The sequence below is a fragment of the Lemur catta genome, chromosome 6 (genome assembly GCF_020740605.2).
Source record: "Lemur catta isolate mLemCat1 chromosome 6, mLemCat1.pri, whole genome shotgun sequence".
NCBI lineage: Eukaryota > Metazoa > Chordata > Mammalia > Primates > Lemuridae > Lemur > Lemur catta.
In genome coordinates this window covers 73,768,564-73,792,982 of record NC_059133.1, presented here as the reverse complement: position 1 = coordinate 73,792,982, position 24,419 = coordinate 73,768,564, and the positions used below count along the sequence as shown (strand labels likewise).

General features: G+C 34.2%; 1 protein-coding gene across 1 annotated transcript; it reads left to right on the top strand.

Annotated features, from left to right (window-relative positions):
• The first annotated feature begins 1,718 nt into the window (after nt 1–1,718).
• Nucleotides 1,719–24,148, top strand: LOC123639887 (androglobin-like). The gene is made up of 9 exons (XM_045554099.1): nt 1,719–1,849; nt 2,329–2,482; nt 6,633–6,820; nt 8,362–8,546; nt 10,010–10,209; nt 14,992–15,103; nt 19,321–19,490; nt 21,379–21,555; nt 22,305–24,148. The coding sequence occupies exons 1-9, from the start codon at nt 1,719–1,721 to the stop codon at nt 22,419–22,421; spliced, it is 1,434 nt and encodes a 477-aa protein (XP_045410055.1). The 3' UTR covers nt 22,422–24,148.
• Nucleotides 24,149–24,419: the final 271 nt, after the last annotated feature.

Here is a 24,419-nt window from a genome sequence, read left to right as displayed (position 1 = left end):
ATGCATAGAAAACCAGTAGACTAAATTATTTAGAACTAGTCAAGTGGTTGTAGTGGAGCTGATTCTTTTGTACATTTGTGGAATCTATTAAAGCTCTGTCTCTACATAAAGTGATTTTATTCCTAAAAGTTTTAGCCTTCATCACCACTTCCACTAATGCAAGAAAATATAATATATCCATCATATGTTCCAACTACTATTACTAGTGGAGAAAATCAGATAAACCTGAATTCAAAAAGATTTACTGAAATGAGAAAATAAAACGGTATGTTTCTGCCCACCAGGGTATTTTTGAATGCCCATTTGTAAGGCATTTGTAAGGCAAATAAAATAAATCAAATATACGCAATCCATACTTTTAAATGACTTATAATGTTAGGTAACATTAACATAAAGAATATAAACTCTGTGAGGTTAATATAATGTATAATAAATCCCACCCTTATTTTACAATGGTGGCAGGTCCCATTGCATACAATTCCTTCTGTGAACTGCTTAATTCCTGTGTTGGCACAGCCATTTGTAAATGTGTAGATTTGGCCAGCTCTAACACAGAGGTTCTCTGCACTAACAGACACATTGTAGTTCGTAGCTAAGGTGACCATGTATTGATCATCCAAACTGGGACACTTTGACAAGGAAAGATGGAGAACTATTCATAGTTATACCAGGACTATAAACCACTACTATCCTGGGCAAACTGGGATATATGGTCGCCCTATTCTTGGTTCTTGTCATCATTTTCAAAGGCCTTTTAGATCCCCTTCAAGTATTACCCTGTTAATTTCCTCCTACTGACAAAGACCAATGATCAAATGGAGCATGTGAATTCTATCCTCTGTAAGGGCCTCCATGGCTTGTCTTCCCACTGACAATCAGTGAGACCATCTGCCTTCTGGAAGACAAGAACACCTCCAGCTCTGTCTAGACCTCTGGCAGAGAATGGTTCTCTATGGCCATAATGGCTTCCATCTGGCTAATGCCTTCATTGTATAAAGGACCTCATAGTCCTGGTGTTACTAAGACTAGATCCAGTTTCTGGCTGAGTAGGAGGGATAAGACCTGGAAGATCCATCACACCATCATTTCCATCATGTTTTGGAATATGCCACAACCTTCCAGTGGGCAAACACGGAGAAATCTCAGCCCACAATCATTTTAACCATAGCATGCTCCACTCCCTCATGCACCAGAAATCTTGCAGAAGGAAAACTGTAGCCATCTCCCCTTCTTCATGCTCTCGGTTTTGTTAAATCTATTTTTCCAAACCTGTTTCTAACTTTAAACTCCATTCTCATCTCTACTCTATATCTCAGTTCCAGACCATTCAGTGACTCTCACCCAGTTTTATTGCTGGTTTGCCTGCTTCTAGTTTTCTTATCCTTATAGTTTGAACTTTGGTTCTGATTTCCCACCTATAAACTTTGATAACTCCCTTGATCATGAATTACATTCTCCTTTAACTAAGAGCTTCAGGTAACCTTGAGCACCTTTGAGAGACATCTGTTATGGTTGACCTAGAATGGGTTCCCCTGCTTTGGCACCAGGTACCATGGGCCACACAACCCCCCCGCCACGTTGATCAAGAACTCAATCCAGCAAACAATGTCCTATAATACTTTATATTATCTTTTGCCTATTTCTTTTTTGTAAATAGAGTTTATTTTAAAAGTGGCTATTGCCATTGATACTTAATATATTTTGACACTTCTAGACTAATGTTTAAAAGCAAGTGCAAGTCTATGGAATCTTATCCATGCTATCAAGATGAAGATACTAAGATTGCTTTTGCTGACTATACTGTGACCTATCAAGATCAGCCACCAAATACTTGGTTTATAGTATTCAGGTAAGTCTGTATACTGGCAGTATTCATATCTATAGAGTTTTATTTATGATAGTAGTAACAGTCTTGGCTTCTAGGTTGCTTTCATGACTTCGTTAAAATTCTTCCAAAGTTGCTACCCTTGAATGAGATATTATAGAAATTTTTATTTATGTTTCTTTCATCAAAATATGAAGAATGTTAATTATTATATGCATGAAAAAATAATATAACACATTAATATGCTTTTAGTATAGAAAGATATTCTTTTATTTCTAAGCAACAGCATATTTGGTAAAAGTCACAAATATAAAATGGAATTTATTAGTGGAGTTCTCATTTACATGAAAATAGCATATAATAGTAATTTTTAAAAGAAAATAATATGTATACCTTATACTTATTTGGAATTTTAGACTTTTTTAAAATTTCTTGGCATTAAGCCTAATTTCAGACTTTCTTTAAGATCCATGTCAAGGGAAAGTTTGCTTTTGTATTTACAGGGAAACATTTTTGGTTCCTCAAGATATGATTTTGCTTCCCAAAGTATATACTACACTTCCAGTCTGCATGCTACATGTTGTTAATAATGACACAATGGAACAAGTGCCAAAGGTGTTCCAAAAGCTGGTGCCTTATCTTTATACCAGGAATAAGGTAGGTTTAAAGTTTGTTTTCCCCATCTAATAGAATGGCAGTGAAAATCCTTCAGTTTATAGAGGAGCCAGGAGAAGGTAGGGCGGAGGTATTTTCAATCTACTTAACAAGGAAAGGGCCCTGGTCTTTCCTTATAGACGTCCCATTTATTTGACAACATGAGATACTTAATGTGAATGCTAGAGCATTCATTACCTCTCAGCTCTCTTTTTTTCCCCTCCTCCCCAAAGAAAATATGACAAAAAGAAAGCATTAGAAGTTCTAATTATTGAAATCATAAAATCATATAAATCCTTAAGACATAAATGGATCTAAAGAGCTCATTTAGTCGTATGTCTAAACCAAATGACTGTCTCTTTTTCCCACTGGGTTTTTATTCTACTGCTCTGTATTTCAGAAAATTGAGATTACACAGCCACCCACCCCCTCCCACACCCATAGTCTTTTCTAGGGCTATATAAATTCCTTCAGGGGCCAGAAGCACTTGGCATGTTACTCCTGTGGAATGATAGACCCTGATCGCTGACCTTCACTCAAACCACATTGCCTCTCTGTTCATTTAAATCCCATACTCGTGTTTTAGGGATTCATGACAAAGGATGGTGTGTGCCTGGACTGGAAACCAAGAGATCTGTTTTAGCTCTGATTTTCTATTCTTCAGCTATATAGCTTTGAACTTCATTTTTCTCTTTGCGTTGTGGTTGGACTTGACTTCTGAGGCTCATTTCAACCTTTGGTTCTATGCATTATTTTGAATGAATTAAGACACACTTATTTAGTGGATACTGGTTTTGTAGGAATGAAAAATAAGTTAAAAACGTGTTAACTATATAAAAAAACCTAAAACACTTTTGAGCTGTTTTAGAGATTTTGTGAAACTTTTTAAAAATGAAAGCAATTACATTCTTGATGAAATTGTTTAATCTAATTGATATGTATACATATGTATATACATACATATGTATATACACATTAGTAGTTTCAAAATTTTATTTTACTAATTTTTTTTAATAATTTTTAAAACATATATGTTTTATTAAACTCTTAGCATTTTTTTCTATTGGTTTTCATGAGATAAATTTTCTTGATATTGCAGTCAGATTTTACCAAATTTCAAGATATTATCAAATTGTAACAGGCTTAAATTGTTTTTACTCTCTATTAGATTTGGTAAGTTTCACATTTACATTTTATGAGAAAAATCTGATGAACATTAATATTTTTGTGTGTAGGTATTTATACTTGGAATTATACACTTAAACATAATTTTAAATACTCATTTGATTAAAGTCAATGTATTGATGTTTTTATTTATAATTATGATATTTTTATTTATACTTACTTTCCTTAATTGTTTTTGAAAGGGTATTCATACTTCTCTTAAAAACAGAGCAATTTGCTAATACAAATCAATTTCTGCACATCAAACATATATTACCATCTTTGGCTCATACAATTTCCTTTTACACTATACTTATTCTCCTCTATGTACTAATTAATTATATTTTATTGAAAATTGCAGTTTTGTGAAATTTATCTTTTTACAGCAGAAAACCTTGGGTTAAACCAGACACTACAGGGGAGAACTAGTTCTTCAACAACAGACTAGTCTTCACACCAGTGTATTATTTTTTGAATGTTTGTTTTTCTCAGTTTGACCTAGATTTCTTTTTTGAATAGAAATAATTTATTTAATTGTGATTAGAAATAAAAAGTCTCAAAGATCAAGATCAAAAAGATGATTTCATTTAAAGGGAGACTATCAAGACCATAGATGTCATCAAAATCGAGAAATGAGGTTTACTTCACTAGATAAAGTATATTAATATTAGTCATGGATGCTTAATTTTGGAAAGGACCTTTAGCATTTGGTTGACTCAAATAGGAATCTGATTAGTATTTACATCTAGCATACTTTGGTTGGTTGGGTTGGGTTTGTTTTTTATTTTAGTAACTCCACTAAAGACTTATTTCTTTAGACTAAGCTTGAATTTTTTTTTTTTTTGGATACTTCTAAATGATGCATTTTGAGTTAATATGCAGAACATTCCATCTCTACTTAACTATTATTTTAAAATTGTAAATTGGATCACACCAAACACACTTATTTCCTCTCTCCTGTCTTTTCTATTCTACCCTTTTACTCTAGATAGCTCTGTTTAGGGAAAAAAAAAAAAAAAACAGAGAGATTTGGGAGGAGGATATAAAATTGTGTGACTAGAAGCAGTGGTCACTTTTGTGGTGCAGTTTTCCTCACTTCTTGATTCTTGATCTTTGAACATTTCTCCAAATTTTCAACATTGCTGCTAAAATGTGGTTCCCAGAACTGAACGCTGCCTCTGAAGGGAATTCTGGCACACTTAAACGTAAAAAGGATCATTACTCCATTGTTTTGTATCTTATGATTGCATTCGTGTTGGGCACCTGCAAGGCATGTTGACATTGTGGTCTCAAGAGACAACTGAATGTTTTTGGCTGGGTAGGTAGTGCCTAACTGGTAACCCTAGGCAGGAACTTTGTGGCTAACTCATCAAGAGGCATCCCGGCCCATATGAAATTCACGAGAGGCCTTGACGTACGCCTTCCCGAAATCCATAACACCATGCCTGCAATATTTGCCTGATTTTGTGTCTTCTAATCTTATTTTTAAAAATGAAGTTTTTGTTCCCAATAAACTCACATTGGCTTTTAAGAATGTTTTGTTCTTTTGGGTTCTCTCATGAGACATCTTTTTTATGATCTGCTGTAGAACCTTGATAAAGACCACTATTAAATTTACTAGTTTGTGGTTGCAGAGTACATATTCTTCTTCAATTTGAAAAATCAAAATTGTTCACTCTGTTTTTCTCATAATTCCCTGAAGACCACATAATGTCTTTGTAATGTAATGTAATTCAGAATACTCATCTATGAGATCTCTCAGTACTCAGTACTGTATATGTAATTCTTTTACTCTGAGAGTCTTGAATCTATTTATAATAACCAGGTTCTATCTTAAAATCCTATCACTGGTTTAGCTATAGATTTTCACTTACTGATATCTATCCCACTATTTTACAAATATTTTTTCTCTTACAATTATTCTGTGAGTCTGGACAAACACAAAGTAGGAGTCCTGTAATTTTGTTTTGCTTCTTTAATGCATTAGTACCATAAGCTTGGATAATAATAAAAAAGCAACAAATCTGTGCATTACACTTTGCAAGTAAAAATGCTTTAGCATATATGATTTATCTTCCTTTTTTTACTCACCCCAAACATAATGTCAAAAGGTCCTTCTTGGTGTTGCCAATTATCATTTCATTATGAGTTAATATTCCTAGATGTCTATTGATTTTTTTTTATTCATTCTGGCTTGTATGTATCTAATCTTTGTTTCTGGAAATCTAAATATGTCAGAGAACTTCCTCTTTAACAGAGAACAATTGGAAGACAAATCTGCCTTTTTATTCTTTATTAGGGGCATCTGAAATTATAAACTCAGAATTACTTTGAGGCTTTGCATCTTATTATGATATCATGCTCTTGGTTCATGGACTTATTGCCCAGATATCCAGTTGTGTTGAACAAAGCTGCTCCTTACCATAAACTAGGCACTTTCCCAGGTTCTTTAGCTGCTGCTTTTCTCCACCTTAGGGTGGAGCTCATTTCCAACCATACATCTGGGTTCCGAGGAATCAAATCAGCTGTTAATTCCATAGCTTTACCTGTCATCTCAAGGGAACTACATTTCTATGAACCCTTATGCTTTTCTCACTTCAGTATTTTAGAAAGATGAATCTGAGAGACAGGAAAATCAAATCAGAACCTATTGGACCACTCCAGGATGATGCGATGATAAAAATTTACCTTTGGAACCATTAGAAGAATTAGGAAAAAAACAGTTATCATCTACTACAGTTAAGCACTTTAAATACAGTCAAAGAACTACACAAAGAAAAATGTTAGAATCATTTTCCTGACAACATGTAAGATGGCACTTTCGAAGAGTAATTTCAAAACATTATGCTAGGGATTCTACTGTTCATTGAGAGATCTTGGGATTTGTATGTGTATCAGGATAATAAAACATTTAGTACTGTGACATATTGTACATTTAAGAGGCTAGTAACAATATTACTCATTTCTGCATAATTTCTCTTTCTTATAGAAGGGATACACATTTGTGGCTGAAGTATTTACGGGTGATACATATGTATCAGCCTCACGATGGAAACTGCGCCTCATTGGCTCTTACACTCCACTCCCATGCCTCTCTCGGGACTCTCCATACAATGCTTTCACCATAAAGGAAATCAGAGATCACTACATACCCAATGATAAGAAAATTTTATTCAGGTACAAGTATATGGCCGAAGGGAAAATGCATTTTTTTTAAAATGTTAATATTTTAGGATAAAAATCAATTCTGCAGTAAAATCGTGAGTCAGTTTTTAATTTGAATTTCTATGCTCTTTTGGAAACAATTAATTTAGAGCAATGTGATTATATGGGCATTATATAGGATTAACCTTAGACGGTTGCATATAATGGTAATGATATTTTCTTTGTCATCATCCTATTTGACTTTAAATATTCTTTGAGACTTTAAACATTCTTTGTGACTTTAAACATTCTTCAGCAGAAATAATATAGTATTGCAATTCCCAATCCTCATTAAAAAAAATCTGTTTTCTTCCTTCAACGTTTTCTTAGTCTTCTTTGACATGATGGGCTGTTAGGCAGACAGTATTAAAAAATACTGTTGAGCTGTGCAACTATTCACAAATTCCACTTCAGACAGAAACACAGTGCACCATTGTCAAAAGCTGATAACAAACTTGTATACTCGACCCCCATAAACTCTTGCCAACCAGCCTCATGCAGCAGTGGCTCCAGTCAGGCGGGGGAGGTTAGAACTAAAATCATGAGCATAGCAGCCATCAATTTAGCCCTTATGGCTTACTAGCTAGTGTTCTAATTGTGCTGGTCAATGTGGGAAGATTTCTAATTGTGCTGGTCAGTCTGGGAGGATTATTTTGTGGAAATTTATTTTATTCTTTGGTATTTTAAATACATTCATTTAAAAAATAAAATAAAAATATAAAAGACAAACAAAAATGTATTAATAAAAATAAAAGGATTTGTTCTATAAAATTTGGATTCAGTCAGAAGGCCACACTTAAGGACCTAGAAGGCCACATGTGGCCTTAAGGTTGCAGGTTCTGCACTCCTGGGTCAGATGCATGTTTCCAATCTTTTTTGCAAGAGGTTTCCCACCTGTTGGTAAAAGACGAGGATGGAGGCTATGGGTACTACTTTAATTTTTCTGCATTTTTGTGAATCAAGGAAAACGCTGTTATCAGGGAAGCTTCCAAGGGCACTGCTTCTGCCAGTTGTGCTCTTTATGTAATGGAAAAGGTTAGTGTGACAGTAGTTTGCAGATCTGTTACAGGGTTTAGTGACTTTTAAGTCTATTAAGTTTTATTGGTGCATGGGGGAAGGGGATGGAGGTATAACTACATGATGAGTGCAATGCGCACTGTCTGGGGAATGGACATGCTTGAAGTTCTGATTCGGAGGGATGGGCAGGACATGGGCAATATATATAACCTGAAATTTTGTACCCCCATAATAAGCTGAAATAAAAAATAAAATAAAAAAGGCACATTTTTAAATTTGGGATTTGATAATAAAAGTCCTATAACACCCTTTGTTTTATTGTACAATGTTAGGATCTTTTGCCAACATCTATAATAACTAATATTTCCAGGATGTTAGCAGACTTTACAAGGTGGTTTCACTTTTAGGTTTATCATGTCTGAAAATTATACCATTTCCTTTACTGACTTGAGGGAGAGAGTAATATACTTGATTATAAAGTTAATGTTTTTTGACAGGTATTCAGCTAAAGTGGCAGTACCACAACTTGTTACGATACAAGTACGCACGTCCAAACCAGATGCTTTCATCAAGCTGCAGGTCCTAGAAAATGAAGAAATTTTGGTGAGCTGCATTGGAAAAGGCCAAGCTATAATCCCAGCATTCAACTTCTTGAGAAGTGATAAAACTCTGAGCTCCCAATGTAAGTGTGCCTTTTTGAACTGCATATTTGCTTTCATAAATAGACATTTATGTTTGCATGACATCATAAAAATGAAGATAAGATAGCAAGTAACCACTTAAATATGTAAAACTTGATATTATAGTAAAAATTAAAATGCCACTATTGCATTTACATGTGAAATTTGGCTCTGAAAATCAATAGTTTGGTTATATGTGTACTTTAAAGACTTTTCACCTTGGAGAAAAATTTATTTTCTTATTACATGAGCTTTCTTAATAAGAAGTAGAATTTTTATTATTTTGAAAGAATCTTTTACTTTTATTTCATTCCCAATTCATGATTTTTAGAAAATATTCTGCATATTAAAGTTAACAGAAACTTTAAAGTTATTACTTTCAATGTAATATTCTTAAAGAGTTATTAAATAAATAAAATAAATTTTTCTGAAATAATGCTTGACAATGATACTTTGAGGTGTATTATTCATTCAGTCACTTTAGTAACTTGATTCAGACTGTAAAAAATCACATATGTCCCAATGCAGAAAATTTGGAAAAATAAATAATTGTAAACAAGGAAATAAGAAATTCTCTATAATCATGCTACCCAGAAAAAAATATTGTTAATATTTTAGCTTTTTTGACAGAACACACTGTAAATAGTTTAGCTTTTATGCCTCCATTCTCCATTTTTGCATTTACATTGTAAAAAAAAATCAGGATCTTACCTATTTTGCCAATTGATATTTCTTCTTAAAACCATAACGTTTTTCATTTTTTTATGGCAGCGGTTGGGACCTCCAAGCCAGAGGTAAATACAAGTGGTCACAATCCTGAGATATATATTGTCCAAGTGACTGAACACACTTTATACATTTTGTCCAATTTTATCATTTTTTATGGTGGGAGAATAAGTATAATGCTCGTTACTCTGTTATGGCTGGAATTGAAATTTCCCTGTGTTATTCACTTAGGTTCTCTCAGTACATGTTTGATAAATTAATTAATAATATCCAACATATTTCTCTTTTTATTCCTACCAAGGGTACTTACATTATCTGTTAATTACAAAATAATAAAAATATAAATTAAAAATTAAAGTGAAAGTCTTTTAAAGTGTGACGACATACACAATGGTGTTAAACTTTAAGAAAGTCAGAGTCAGTGAGGTTATTAATAGCTTAGAGTCATTTGAGTGGTACAAAAATAAAGGAGAAAATGTTGAAGTGTTGTATATTCTTTTAGCAATCAATAGTTGTTCAGAATATGTACTACCCTGTGCAGGTAACATACTATTATAGCAGATTTCTCTATTATCAGAATGTTTCCAAGGAGCCAGTCATGTTGGGTTTTATCTCATTAAAACAAAAAGAATTGACCTATTCCTTTGAGTATTTTATGAAGAGATCTAACCCATGTAGTTAATAAAAATTATATATATATAACATGTTTTAAATTAAACTTAAAATTTCTCCTATTCAGCTAGCAAACAAGTTCTTTTATTTCACGCTGCATCCAAGAAAGAACAAGAAGTATATGTTAAGAAGAAATCTGCCCTGGGAAGTCAGAAATCCTATAAGGGTAAACCTGGAAATATAATACAAGACACTGGTCTGCCTCTTTTGGAGGAGGAAACTACCAGTACACCCACCACAGAAGAAATTGCTAGTGTGCCACAGCAGGTATATTTACATTAAAAAGAAGTATTCAGGACTGCTCCTAAAAATCTAATGTAACATAAAAACAATCCACTTCCTGAAAGTTGTCAATATATAATATGCAAGGTCACCAGTGCATAAGCAGAATTGAAGAATAAATCATTCTTGACTGTTTCTCTGTGCCAAGATCTTTAAATACATGGCAAATTTCATCTGTACGCTAACTCAATAATGTAGATGTAATTATCTAACTTTACAGTTATGAGTCTATATAACTTTGAAGGTCACATAGTATTAATAATAAAGGTCACATATGAAAGGTCACATATTAATAAAAACTAATCTGTATGTGGTTAAAACTACAGGAAAAAAAGGACAATGCATGTATTTTAAAGTAGCAGGAAAAAAAAAGACCTGTGCATTGGAAACCAAAAACGAAAAAAGTAAAAGGAATTTAAAAGAAAATACAGTGTCAGAATTAAATCCTAATACGATAGTAATTACAATAAATTCAAACAGATTAAATTAATCGATTAAAAGACTAAAATTTTAAAGATATATAACTATAAGTAGTCCAAAATGACACTTTTAAACAAAATGTCAAAGAAAGATTAAAAATACAAAGAAAAATATACCTGGCAAATACGAAATGAGACCTGTGATGATAGTTTTAACACATCAAGACATATAATTTATAAAGGATAGTATATAAAAATAAAAGGAAGATAAATCAAGTAGATATGAGCATACTAACATATAGGCACCTAACTACCCAAACACAATAAATAAAAAGAAAAAAACTTTTAGAACTATGGAGAAAAAAAAAAAAGGAAAGTCAACAATTAACAACTGAATATTTTAATACGGTGGTCCCCAATCCCAGGGCCACAAAGCAGTACCGGTCTGTGGCCTGTTAGGAACCGGGCGGCACAGCAGGAGGTGAGAGGAGGCAAGCCAGTGAAGCTTCCTCTGTATTTATAGCCACTCTCCATGGCTGACATCACCGCCTGAGCTGCGCCTCTTGTCAGATCATTGGTGGCATCAGATGCTCACAGGAGTACGAACCCTACTGTAAACTGCACATGTCAGGGATCTAGACTACATACTCGTTATGAGAATCTAAGGCCGGATGATCTGAGGTGGAGCTGAGGCAATGATGCTAGCACTGGACAGCGGCTGCAAATACAGATTATCTTTGCTAAGGCAGAGAGGTTTGACTGCACAGAGAACATAATACATCAAATCAGTGAGTGGCAGGTGACAATGTAATAATAATAGAAATAAAGTGCACAATAAATGTAATGCGCTTGAATCATCCCCAAACCAGCCGCCCCTCTCTTTCCCACCCCACCGCAAAGCCCCGTGGAAAAGTTGTCCCCATAAAACTGGTCCCTGGTGCTGAAAGTGTTGGGGACCACTGTTTTAACACATTCCTTTCAGAAACTGGAAAGATCAAGCTGAAAAACAAAATAAATATGATTGTGAGGATTTGAAAAATCTAAGTATAAACTTAATAGCTTAGGCATCTATATAAAGCACTTTACCTAGTAAATGAAGAACATATTTTTCTTGGCACGTACAGAATATTTTTTAAAAACTATCCTGTAATAGGCAATAAATGGAAGCCTCAATAAAATCCATACTATCTATATCATATAGATATGTTATCTGGACATAATGCAATAAACTAGAATAATTAACAGAGTTTCAAATCCCATAAATGTGAAAACTGAAAGTATATTAAATAATCCTTTAGCTAAAAAAGAATATCAAAAAAGGAAATTATGAAATACATAAGATTCAATAAAAGTAAAAAAACTATAAATCAAAATTCGTAAGCAACATCTAAAATAGCATTTAGTGGAATGCTAATTTTAGATTAATTCATTAGGAAGCATGAATAATCAAAAACAAATGAGATAAGCTATTGTAATAAAAGGGAAAAAACAAAATAGTAACTCGAAGATAAAAGAAAATGGATTTTAATAGAAAATAGACATCAGTGAAATGGGGAACAAAAAATAAATTAGATTAATAAATTCTAAGCTACTTCTTTTAAAGATTAATGAAGTAGACATACTTCTAGTAAGACCAATCAAGAAAAAGAGAGAGAAAGATACATAAATTAACAAAATACAGAAGAAAAAATAGGGTGGAGGTGAAATTACAGACAACAGGTTTAAAAAATATTAAGTGTTATAAACAACTCTGCCAACAAATTCAAAACCTATGGGGACCAAGCATGGGCTGCCCTTGGGGAAAGAGGATCTGGGATCCAGCTGATGCAGTTTTATGGCTTGTCCCTATGTATATATTTTTAAATTATTATTTAAATAGATAATATAGTCATGTAGATTAAAAGGAAACCTCAAAAGATACAAAAAGATGTGTCTCATTTTTAATTAAAAAGATACTGTATCAGCAACAACAACAACAAAAAAACCTATGGGGGAGGGGGAACACGTAAGTTCCCGGGGGCATCGGAGAATCGGCAAAGCTGATTCACAAGAAAATAGAAAATCTAAATAAAACAAGAAAGAATAATAAAATTGAAATGATAATCCAAAGTCTTCTAAGTCTTCATTTTCCAAAAATCCATAGGCCCAGCTCTAACAGACTTTCAAGGAGTAAATTGTTCTAGGAAACAAAAAAATTATACAAATTTTCAAAGGCTTTTTAAGAGGTTAATGTAATCCTGATTCCAAAACCAGATAAAAGTAACACAAAAAAGTGAATAAAATTCATTTATAAACATGAGTGAAAAATTACAAAGAACATAATAGGTAACAATTCCACCAGTGCAGAAAGTGATCAGGGAGCATTCATCTCAGGAATTCAAAAGTGTTTTGCTGTTAAAAAATGTATCAGTCTTAGTCACCACAGTAATTTTGACTAGATGAAAATATATGACCCTGAAACATGTAAGTTCAATACTTATTATGGATTTCTCAAAAGTGCTCTTAGCAAACTAGCATAGGAGAAAACTTTTCAACTGTAAATGTTACATATCAAAAATCTTAAACTTAATGGAGAACTATTATATACAAAAACATCACATTAATGTAGATAATTTAGGTATATTCCTATTAAAATTCAAATAAGAAAGAATGTCCACTATCGTTGCACAGACCAATAATGCAAGAGAAAAAATAAATAAAAGAGTATTCGAAATAATCACCGAGTTATTTACAGATGATATAATAGCAAGATTGTCAGAGACATTAATAATAGCAAATACTTATTTATTTCCTTACTCATCATCTACTATGCACCTGGTACTGTGTATACACATAGATCTTTAATTCTCCCATCAACTCTTTTTTTTTAATTTTTTTATTTCAGCATATTATGGGGGTACAAATGTTTAGGTTACATATGTTGCCTTTGCCCTACTCAAGTCAGTGCTTCAAGAGTGTCCATCCCCCAGACGGTGCACAGTGCACCCATTAGGTGTGTATATACCCGTCCCCTTCTCCCCCCTCCCATCTGCCCAACACCCCACGAATATTACCACTATATGTGCAACTCTTGAAGTATTCTATCCTTGTTTAACAAAGAACCTGGAGCACAGAGAGCTTAAATGACTTGCTCAAGGCCAAACAGCTGGTTTGTAATGAAGTAGGACTTGAAAGCAGACAGCTCCAGCCCCTGAGGCCATACTCTTAATCACCACACTGCAGGTTCTAAAACTTACAATAACTGGTAGCCTTTCTTTACAGTAGCACTATGTACTAGACATTAGAATAGGATCCCTTTCATAATAGCAACGAAATTGTAAAATATCTAGGAATTAACCAGTAATGCATCAATTGTCTATAGAAAAACTTAACACTTCAATAAAGGACATAGAAGATGATCCAACCAACTGGAGAACTTAGATGATTTGAATAAATAGAGAAGTATTTCATGTTTTTCACAGAGGTGACACAATGGTATAAAGACACCAGTTATCTCCAATTTACTTTTAAATTCAATGCAATATCAATCAAAATTCCAACTGTATTTGTCGGAAATTTTCTAAACTTACTCTAACATTCACAAGACTTAATAACAATTCGCAAATAGTTAAGTCAACTTTGAAAAAGAAGAGCAAAGTATATCTTAATATTTCTAAATATTGAGACGGTAAAAAGCCATAGAAGTAAAAATAGTATTAATTAGTGCAAAAATAGGAAAATGAAGCAATGGAAGAAAGTAAAATATGAATATATCACGTTTGCATGGAAATTTAATATGTAATTAAAGGCAACACCATAAATCACCAGAGAAAACATGGACTGTTGAGTGGATAGTGCTGGGAATATTACCTTTCCATGGAGAAAAATAAAACTAGACCATTAGCTAACAGCATGAATAAAGGCAACTTCCAGATGTATTGGAGATTTCATTGTAAAATTTTAATCCATAAACATAATAAAATAATAGATGATGTAGGGACCATTTTTTGTGCCCTCAGCACAAAAAGAGAAAACCCTAAAGACCAACAGCTTTGAAAAAAATACTGAAACTCTTTGGTTACCTGAGAAATGCAAAATATAATAGCAGTGAGATTCCACTTTATACCAATTGCACTGGCAAAAATTAGAAAGTTAGGTAGTAGCAGGTGTTGGTGGGGATGTGAGGATATTAAACTTTTATAAATTGTAGTGTTCCAAAATTTTGGAGAATAGCTGGGATTATTTAAATTATGATCATATGATCCAGAAAATTATACATTTATCATGTGGCTAGAATAATAAATTATATTAGACACATACTGTGTCTATTCCTATTGTTTGTTCTTAAACACTGCATTTTATTTCACAGAATTACAAGTATATTATAAAGTGTTTGGTGTTATATAACAGTTGGCCTCTCACTGAAAATCAGCTGACGTTTGTTCAAGCACTAAAAGACTTAGAGAAAAGTGATACCAAAGGTATGTCACTCTAAATGTTCACACATGCACTTACATTTTATGTAACTATTTAATAGTAAATTGATCATGTAATTATTAAAACATATTGCTTATCATTTGTATTCTATATATTGTGGCATTTCCTTTTGTTAATTGATTACATATTTCAACATTTTTACTGCATGGTTTATGAGAAATAAAAATATATGTTTAATTTAATTTAATTTAAGCACATTTTCTCTAGCAGGTAAAAATTTTACTCTGAAGAATCAGTCTTAAATGTCATGTTTATAAATGTTTAGGCAATTTGATTAAATTAAAAATAGCAATATGTCAGCTGCTATGCATCAATTATATTTACAACTCAACCTATGTGCTCTAATTTTAAGTATATGATATATTTTAGAAAAATTCAATTATTAATGTCTTCAAATTATTAATTTAGTTTGCTTTTAAAATATAAATACTTTATATAAAGAAATTGGTCAGGTGCTTTTTTATTAATAATTACTATGTTGGTGACCTAATTTAAATTTTATATTCATTCAGAAGTCATTGTTGCTCCACTTACTCATTTAAACTCAACTTTTAATTTCTATGAGAAATATCACATAGAATTTGATTTTTTTTCAAAAACTTCACATCTTTATAACCCATGATAAAAAATAAGGCCTGAAATATGGCTATGTACTACCTAGGATATTTCCGTTATAAATTTTTAGCAAGCTTGGTCTCTGGTTAACATGAGGCAACAGTGCCACCTTTAGTATATTTCAGTACCTAAGTTTTAGTAAAAATTGCTTACTGAGATGGCTCACTTTCACTTAAGAACACAGAAGACTGGAGCATCTTGAGCAAGTAGCACTTAGTGATGTCATTCGCCTTCATATATAATTAGTGGTGATGTGATCTTAAATTCCTTTTGCCAATATGTTACACTTTTATGTTGCTGACCTGTGCCTTTGAAGTTCTAATCCCTTTACAAAAACAAAAATAAACTTTGTCATTCTCAAAAATATTAGGTTTTAAGTCCCACCCAATTTTATTAGCAGAATTATAACATTTCCTTTACTTAATTCCTTCTTTAGCTCAATGAATGCCTGGTGTACCCAATTCAAGGTCTTTGAAGAAACCAAACATTATTAAACATACATATATGTATCTTTATATATACTTATGTATAAAAAGGGATTTTTCTGTTTATATTTACCAAGTATGATTGTACTTGACAAATGTACATTTTGTTCTAATTCTAGTTTAGAAATATGTAAATGTTCAAATCCCAACCAGATTTGATTCCTGAATATATAAAAAATCTAAGCACTGAATTTTAATCATAAAAACAAAATTGCATTTTTAACTTTTTATAAGTTTTATTATCTACTGAAGATTTCTTTCTACTATATTCTGGATATGTGTAAGGCAATATAAGAGGAGACCTAAAAGCATGATGTTAAAGGCTTTTTAAATTCATTTTATCAACAGATACTCCTTGAGCACTTCCTCTCTGAAAGGGGTATATTAATTTATTCCAATAATCATTTCCTCTAGAGGTCTCCTAATTACATGAATATATAACATGAAGTCATATTTTTAATAATTTTTTAACAGTAAGATGTTTTTTCTTGCATCTTACTGCTACATATGCTCTCAACATGTACAGATTTTCTTGTTTTTTGTCCCCACAGTATCCTTTTGTCAACTTTATGGTCTTAACAAACCAGAGTTTTACAGAAGAGACTCACAGAGGCTGTGCGACTTTCCCAACATCATGTGGCTAATTATTTGCCTATCTGGGGTTTGCCCCTAGGCTTCCAAACTTTGGACTCAGTGTTTTTTCTATCAGAGATAGAATTATTTTGAATATTTTTTTTGAGAAACATTGGTTGGACAAGTATAAATTACTACAAATTCCAAATTAATGACTTTATAATTGTATCAGAGACTGGTATATGAGAAATACAGTTCTTTTTTATTAAGATTGTCTTAAATGGACAAATCATAACTGTATATAATTATGAGGTACAATGTGGTGTTTTGATATATGTATATGACGTGGAATGAAAGCTTTACATATTAAACAATCTGATGAGTACATATTATCAGTTCAACATTATATTAGCTGAAATTAGCGATTTAAAATGAGGGATATCATGATATTCTGGCCTTGAAGAACTTATAACAAAGGAGAAAAGGTTACCCTCCATTATGCTATTTATTAAAGAATATGGAAATTATTATATTCTCTATATTAATGATGTAAAGAGAGAGGATGGCACACACTGCTGTGTGCCTGACACTTCAGTAGGTGCTTTGTGAATGTAAACTTGAGTATTATAATATGCTAATTTCAGTGGAATCAAATACACCTAAATGTATGACTCAAACACTGAGAACTGTGGGTAGTAGAAAAGAAAGTTGCAGAAATACTTCATGGGGAAGCTTGAGATTCAATTTCAGCTGACCTTTGTTAAGCATCTTAAAACCCCAGAATGTGTGATACTAGGTATGAGCTTGTTTTAAATGCTCTATATTGATTATTTGAAGTGCCGTGGCCATGGTCTTAGTACCTCCATTTATACAGAGGAGGAAACTTAGGCTCAAAAGATGTAATAAACCTACCAAAGCTAACCTGTCCAGTGGTTGGTCCAGGATTTACCTCCAAGTCATTTGATTGTTTGACCAAAGGATTTTCCCCAGAACAACACTTCTCAGAAGCTGGCATTATTGGCAAAAGGGCAAGTTCCCTCCTTGTAAAAGGGTGGTGCTCACAGTTTCTTTGCAGTCTTTGAGGGTGATCTTCCCCCCAATCTGAACATACCTAATAGCTGGGCACCAAGTAATCAATAAGATCTGGGTTCTTTACACTTACTATTTTACTTTGTTAATGGGGTGACTTAACAAGACTCCAATTTTGAAAGAAACTGACAGGTTCTTTGAACTTGTATTTGATTTTTTTTACATTCCTTAAAAAATATTTGCATATATTCATAGGGTATAAGTGCAATTTGCTATGAATTTGTATTTGAATGCTGATTCAACTCTTATCCATTGGGGTACCTGAGTAAATTATATAACCTCTCAGAATCTGCCCTGCTAGGAAGCTTTGAGAATTAAAAAAGAAAGACACATAGTAAGGATTCAACAAATATTATTTGCCCTCCCCACCACCACTTTGATATTTAGTTGTTAGAAATAGAACATAAGGCGAATGCCCTTCATGTTGGCAAAAGGGAAATACACTCTCCTAAAAATAAACCAGTGTTTCTCAAAGTATGGTCCTGGGGCCAGCAGCCTCAGCACCATCTGTGAACTTGTGAAAAGCTTAACTTTTGGGGCCTCACCAGAGATCTTCCAAATCAGAAATTTTAAAGGTGGTGCCTAGAAATCTGTTTGACAACAAGCCCTTCAAGTGATTCTGATACAGTCTAAGGTTTGAGAACCACTCTTGTGAAGGCACCTTCAGCTTCTTTGAATTCTAAATCATCAGTTTTCTTCCCTTCAGCAGTACTTATTTCTAACACAAGGGAAAAATGCATAGATTTCTTAAATCAGTGTTTTTCAAAATGCAATCCATAGGCCAGTTGTATCAGAATCACTTGAGGTGATTTTCAAAATGGTAGATTCCTGGGTCCCACACCAAACTACATAGTTGGAATCTCTGAAGGGTAAGCCTCAAGATAATGCATTTTACAGGCTCTCTGGATGATTTGCACATTCATCAAAATTGTGAATTGTTCTGTTGCAATAAACACAGCATTACCAGTAACAGAGTTGTGTGACAGTCGACACAGCATTACTGGTAACAGAGTTGATTAACAGCACAAGGTGAAAGTGGTGAGTTCTTCTACCCCAGGAAGGGAATAATAATGATTAGAGCAGAGATAAATGAGTTCAATATTATATTGGCAGTACTCACCAGGGCAATTATGCAAGAAATGAAATAAAAGACATCCAGATAGGAAACAAATTATTAATAGCTAGTGGTGATGACTGCATAACCTTATGACTATACCAAAGCCCACCGATTTATCCACTTCAGTGGTGCATTTATGGTGTATGAATTATATCTCAATGTTATAAAAAGGAGTCAACCAGACCTTTATAGAAGGTGTTTGCTTAAAAACACAAAACTCTTAGATTAACCATTTTTCCCTGACTTACTTCCCTTGTCCTTATGTGAAATGGTTTTATTGTTATATCATTAATCACTGGTTTCCATTTTTATGTCTCTCTAGCTCATACTGAGAAACACGAGGAATCAGTTACCTTGGGAAGCCCAGATTTCCATACAATTAGTGAGGGGCAAAAATCTTCAGGAACTTCTAAAACAAGGAAAGGCAAAGAAAAATCTTCTGAGAAGGAAAAGACAGCTAAAGAAAAACAGGCACCTCGCTTTGAGCCTCAGGTGGGTGTGGTATTTTTTAAAATTTGAGTCACTTAATGAATTTAGGTCCATTGGATGCTTACTTGTCTGTCTCTCCTGAAGACAAAACTGTGAAAAATTCTGTCTCCCTGATTACAGCAGCCATCCAAATACTCTGAGAACATTCCTTGGACATTTTCCCAGGCTTCCTTTTCCAGTTCAGTATCAAAAAGCATTCATTGAACTTTTAGTGTATAGAATACTTTTCTTGGGACTTGGGCCTCTAAGATTAACATGATCCAGTCCCTACCCTAAAAGAACTCACAGTCTAATGGAGGAGATTAAAGATAAACAAAGAGTTTTAATGTTAGATGTCATAGGTACAGTGGTAGAAAGCATAGGTTCTAATCCAGCCTCTGCCACAGTGAGTGTTAAAGAGCAAAAAGTATATTTCCCAGGTTTCCAGCAGGATTAACTGAGTAGGATGTTGATATCATTGGTAAAATGGGCAATGAAGGAAAATTATTAATAGCAAATAAGGAGAAGTGACGATGATTCAGTCATTCCAGACTACAGAAAGGTCCACTTGCATTTGAAAGGTTTTATTTCCCCGCTGAAGTCTACCCTTGGAAGTGAAGTAAATAAGTTTAACTCAACCCATGTATTCCTACAAGACACGTGGCCCTCCTGTAGTATCTTCACAGTGCTCCCTTCCCTCATCAAAACTGGATCCTAGAATAGTTTCTGATAAACTCATTTATCAAGCAATTTAAAAATGATAAAAGCCAATACACTGTGTTTTAAAAGGAAGAAATAAAAAATTTCCAGTTGTGAGATTTGGTTCTTACCAGAATATTAGGGGAATATTGCAGTTCGGTCCTTACAAGAATATTAGGGGAATACTGTAGGATGTAAGGTCTTTTTGGTAACACTGAAACCAAACTGCACACGAAAACTTTATTCAGTGGCTGTGCCAATTCCCCCTTCCCCAGCCACATTATTTGACATGGATAATGGACACAGTCTCAGCCTTATGTAAAGTGAAGTGTAACCACATCACTTTCAAGCCTCTCTTCCAACCCAGTTGCCACCAATGAGCCCCACCTATGCAGAAATTGTCAAGCCCTATATCAACCTGTTCCCAGTCTATGGTCCACTCAAGTGACCCTAGGAGACATCAAAATGTGGTTAGATTTCATAATGGATATAGAGCAAGTATATGCAGACCTGGAAATGAGCAATTATCCTTCTCTCATTTTTGTGACAAGATTCTATAAGTGGGCATAAGTATAATTTAGAACAAAAAATTTAGAACTAAAAAAATTTAAAACAATTTTTGTTCTAAATTATACTTATGTATAATTTTAAGTAAAATTTGTATACAATGAAGTGCACAAATCTTAATTGTACAATTCAATGAGTTTTGACAAGTGTATTCACCATGTAATTCATGTGCCTATCAAGATATATAGATCATTTCCACAAGCTCAGAAATACCTTCAAACTTCCCTGCAGTCATCCCCCTGCCGCATCTCCCAGTAAGCACTGATCTTTCAGTCACTATATATTACTTTTGCTTGTTGTGGGATTTTATATAAATGAATCATACAAGATGTACTCTTTTGTCCTCAACAACTTCTCAGTAATCAGTAGTTTATTACTTTTTAATGTTAAGTAGTACCCAGTTATATAAATATACTATAATTTGTTTATCCATCCCTCAGTTGGTAGGCATTTATGTGTTTTTCTTTTGGTGTTATTATGAATAAGACTGCAATGAACATTCTTGTTCAAGTCTTTTGTGAATATAAGTTTTCATATCTCTTGAGTAAAATACCTAACAGTGAAATTATGAATCATAAGGTAATATCCAGACCCTTATGAAAGGAGGAAAACCTCCTACCCAAAGACTTTTATTTTATTTTATCAGACATCCATTATGCACTCTCAGCAAGAAGACCCAAATAAACCGTACTGGATTTTGAGGTTGGTCACTGAACACAGTGAATCAGAATTATTTGAAGTGAGAAAAGATACAGAACGAGCAGATGAAATCCGAGCCATGAAGCAAGCCTGGGAGACAACTGAGCCAGGAAGAGCAATCAAGGTTACCTGACTTTGAAAAGCTGTCATTTTTTTACTTTTCATCCTTAGGCAAGGTCTGAAAAAAAAGTCATGCAGGTCAAACCACAGTCTTTCCTTTAGAAATGGTATCTAGAATTTTATCAGACATTGATTAACCAGATATTAAGATCACATTGGGACACATTGTGAAATGTTACTCTCTTGGTAATCAAAGCAAAGCACACGCTGATGCCACTTACAGACCCAAACTATGAGTTACCTCATTCGTTTACATAGCCCTGCCTGTGTCCGCGTCTGCCCTTAACACTCCCACGTAAGAAAGCAGAAAAATGTTTCCCACGTGCTTCCCAAAGCTTAGAACAGCCTTAGATAGATAAAAAGCACGCTGCCCCCTAGTGGAACATGCACACCTCGTCTCTCGCCCCTGTGTTTGATAAGAGTCATCGCCGTAGTGAAACACTGCTACTTAAATAAGCGCTTCGTGTTTCAACTCAGCGGCACTGGAGCAGATGGAAAGATTCAGGAGCAAATGAATCTAAGATAGCATGCCCCGCTTGTTAGTTTTAGGACTGCTTCTTCATTCATTCTCAAATACAACTGTGACAAAATTATGGCTGGTTCAGAATTTGAGTTTATTTGGTAATGAAGAAGAGCTGGCCTGGTTCAAACCGCCCTACTCAACTCACACGTCCCTGGTTCGAGACTATGTCGCCGCCTGTACTGGTTGCTGATTTTCAAGAGCTTAAAAGGCCGCTTGTGTTTGTTCCTCAGGCTTCGCAGGCTCGTTTGTATTACCTCCTCCAGTTCATTCAGAAACCCTGCGAAGCTGAGAGCGCCAGTGGGCCTGCGGCTGAAAGCCAGGCCAAACCCATGGAAGAAGGTCAGTGAATCCACCCCAGCTGCCTCAGAGCACACAGCTGTTACTTGCACCTCTTAAAAAATAGTCAGTGGGTCATGCTTGGTAAAAAGGACCCATTTCAGAATCTCTTTTCTTTAGGAAGTGGAAAAAGTCACGCAATTTCAGCTGTGTGAACAGCACTTCAATTATCAAATCGCTTTCACTCATTTTCTCATTTAGGTCCTACATTTCCTCCCCCTCCCCCCAGCACACACACACAAGTAAATAAGAAGCCAGAGATAAGAGTGCAGCCTAATTGGAAGGTAGCTGTATGGAACTTGAAGGCAGGCCTGCTACCATAATTCTGTCGCCTTTCTGATAACAACAATAGCAAATAATAACATGAAGAATTACAATAATAAAGCTAACTTAGTTTATTGAGTGATTGCCTTGGGCCAGGCACTGTGCTTTATATTAATTATTTCATTTAATGCTCACATCAATCCACTGAAGTATATAATATTATTTCCAGTTTATCAAGAAAGACAGCAGCACAGAGAGTGTCAATAATTTTTTAAGTTCACAAGATCCCCAGAGACAGAGCCAGCCTGCAGATGGGGCCCTCTCGGACCCTAGCATCTTCTAACAGCCACTTGACTGCTCCCTCTATCACAACACTGGTCTGTCCACGGAGGCTGAGGACATCCACATCCCAAATCATGCTTCTCCATTTTTATATCTTCAGGAATGTAATTCAATAATTGTTACACAAATAATGTCTCTTAACTTTTCATAGGAACAGTGTGAACAGCAAGCATCACCCTAACCCTACGATCCTGGGATGGGCACTGTGCCAAGCATTTTATACTCATTATCTCACTTTAACCTGTAGCAACTCTAAAGCAGATGTTACTATTCCCATTTCACAGATAAAGAGACTGAAGTTCAGAGGGTCACCTTTATCTAGGAAGTGACAAATTTGGGATTTGAAATATTTCTAACTTCTAAAGTACTCACTCCTCTAATAGTTAGAGTGTAGTGTAATGTTAGCAAAAATATAGGTGAATAAGATTAAGTTTTTATCTTTTTGGCTATAGTGTTTATTTTTTTAATTTGTATTAACATAGATGTAAAGAAAATTACACTGGACACATTAAAAATGACCAAAAAACTTTATTGAAGACTACTGAAACAGGGAAGAGAGACTGAACTCAACTTGGAATACAACAGGGACAAGTGGGGATTGATAGCCAATAAGGCCAGGAGAGGTAGTGGATGGGAAATTACCAAGAGGAACTTGATTGCATATCGAGGGTGGGTAGACTCTGGGTAAATTGGCTTCACAGGATTCTTTGCTAAAATGGAGTGAGCAGGCCAAAGACAGGGCCTAGTGAAGACCAGGATTCAGAGGCGCCTGACTTTGTCCGTAACATACACACAGTGAAGGCACAAATCTTAACTGTACAGCTCAATTATCTTTCGCATATGTGCACACTCAGTAGCCACTGTTCAGATCAAGGTATAAAACACCATGTCCCACAAGTCCTCCTCATTCGCCTCCCAGTCACTTCCTCCCTCAAGGCAACCACTAGTCTAACGTCTGTCACCATCAATTAATTTTGCCTATTCTTGAACTTCATCAGTTTAGACTCATATGTACTTTATATGTCTCATGATTTGGTTTTTCTGTTTCTTCCTGTGTCGGCAGTAGGAAACTGTGTTTTACAAGAAATTTATCCATTTTACCTAGGTCCAACTTACTGGAGTAAATTTTATCTTTAACTCTTTTTTTTTTTTTTCCTCAATCAGTCTTGCTCTAGGGAGTGCGTCAATTTTAATAATGTTTTTCAAGAACCAACTTTTGACTATTGAATGTCTTTTATTTTTCTATTTCTTCATACTCTTAAGCATTACCTTATCCACTGCCTTTCATTCAATGCAGATTATAACATGAATTTGATTACCTGAAATTGATAAGTAGGGAAAAAATGTCTGTATAATGCGGAAGTCGTGGTAGGTTTTATACAGTTTTTCCTGGGCCTAGGAAT

Bases quoted from the DNA above. Each gene is read 5' to 3' on its own strand.
- LOC123639887 (XM_045554099.1), top strand. From the start codon at position 1,719: ATGTTTAAAAGCAAGTGCAAGTCTATGGAATCTTATCCATGCTATCAA. The intron at 6,821-8,361 runs GTACAAGTATAT...GTTTTTTGACAG, and splicing joins GATAAGAAAATTTTATTCAG to GTATTCAGCTAAAGTGGCAG. The intron at 10,210-14,991 runs GTATATTTACAT...TTTATTTCACAG, and splicing joins TTGCTAGTGTGCCACAGCAG to AATTACAAGTATATTATAAA.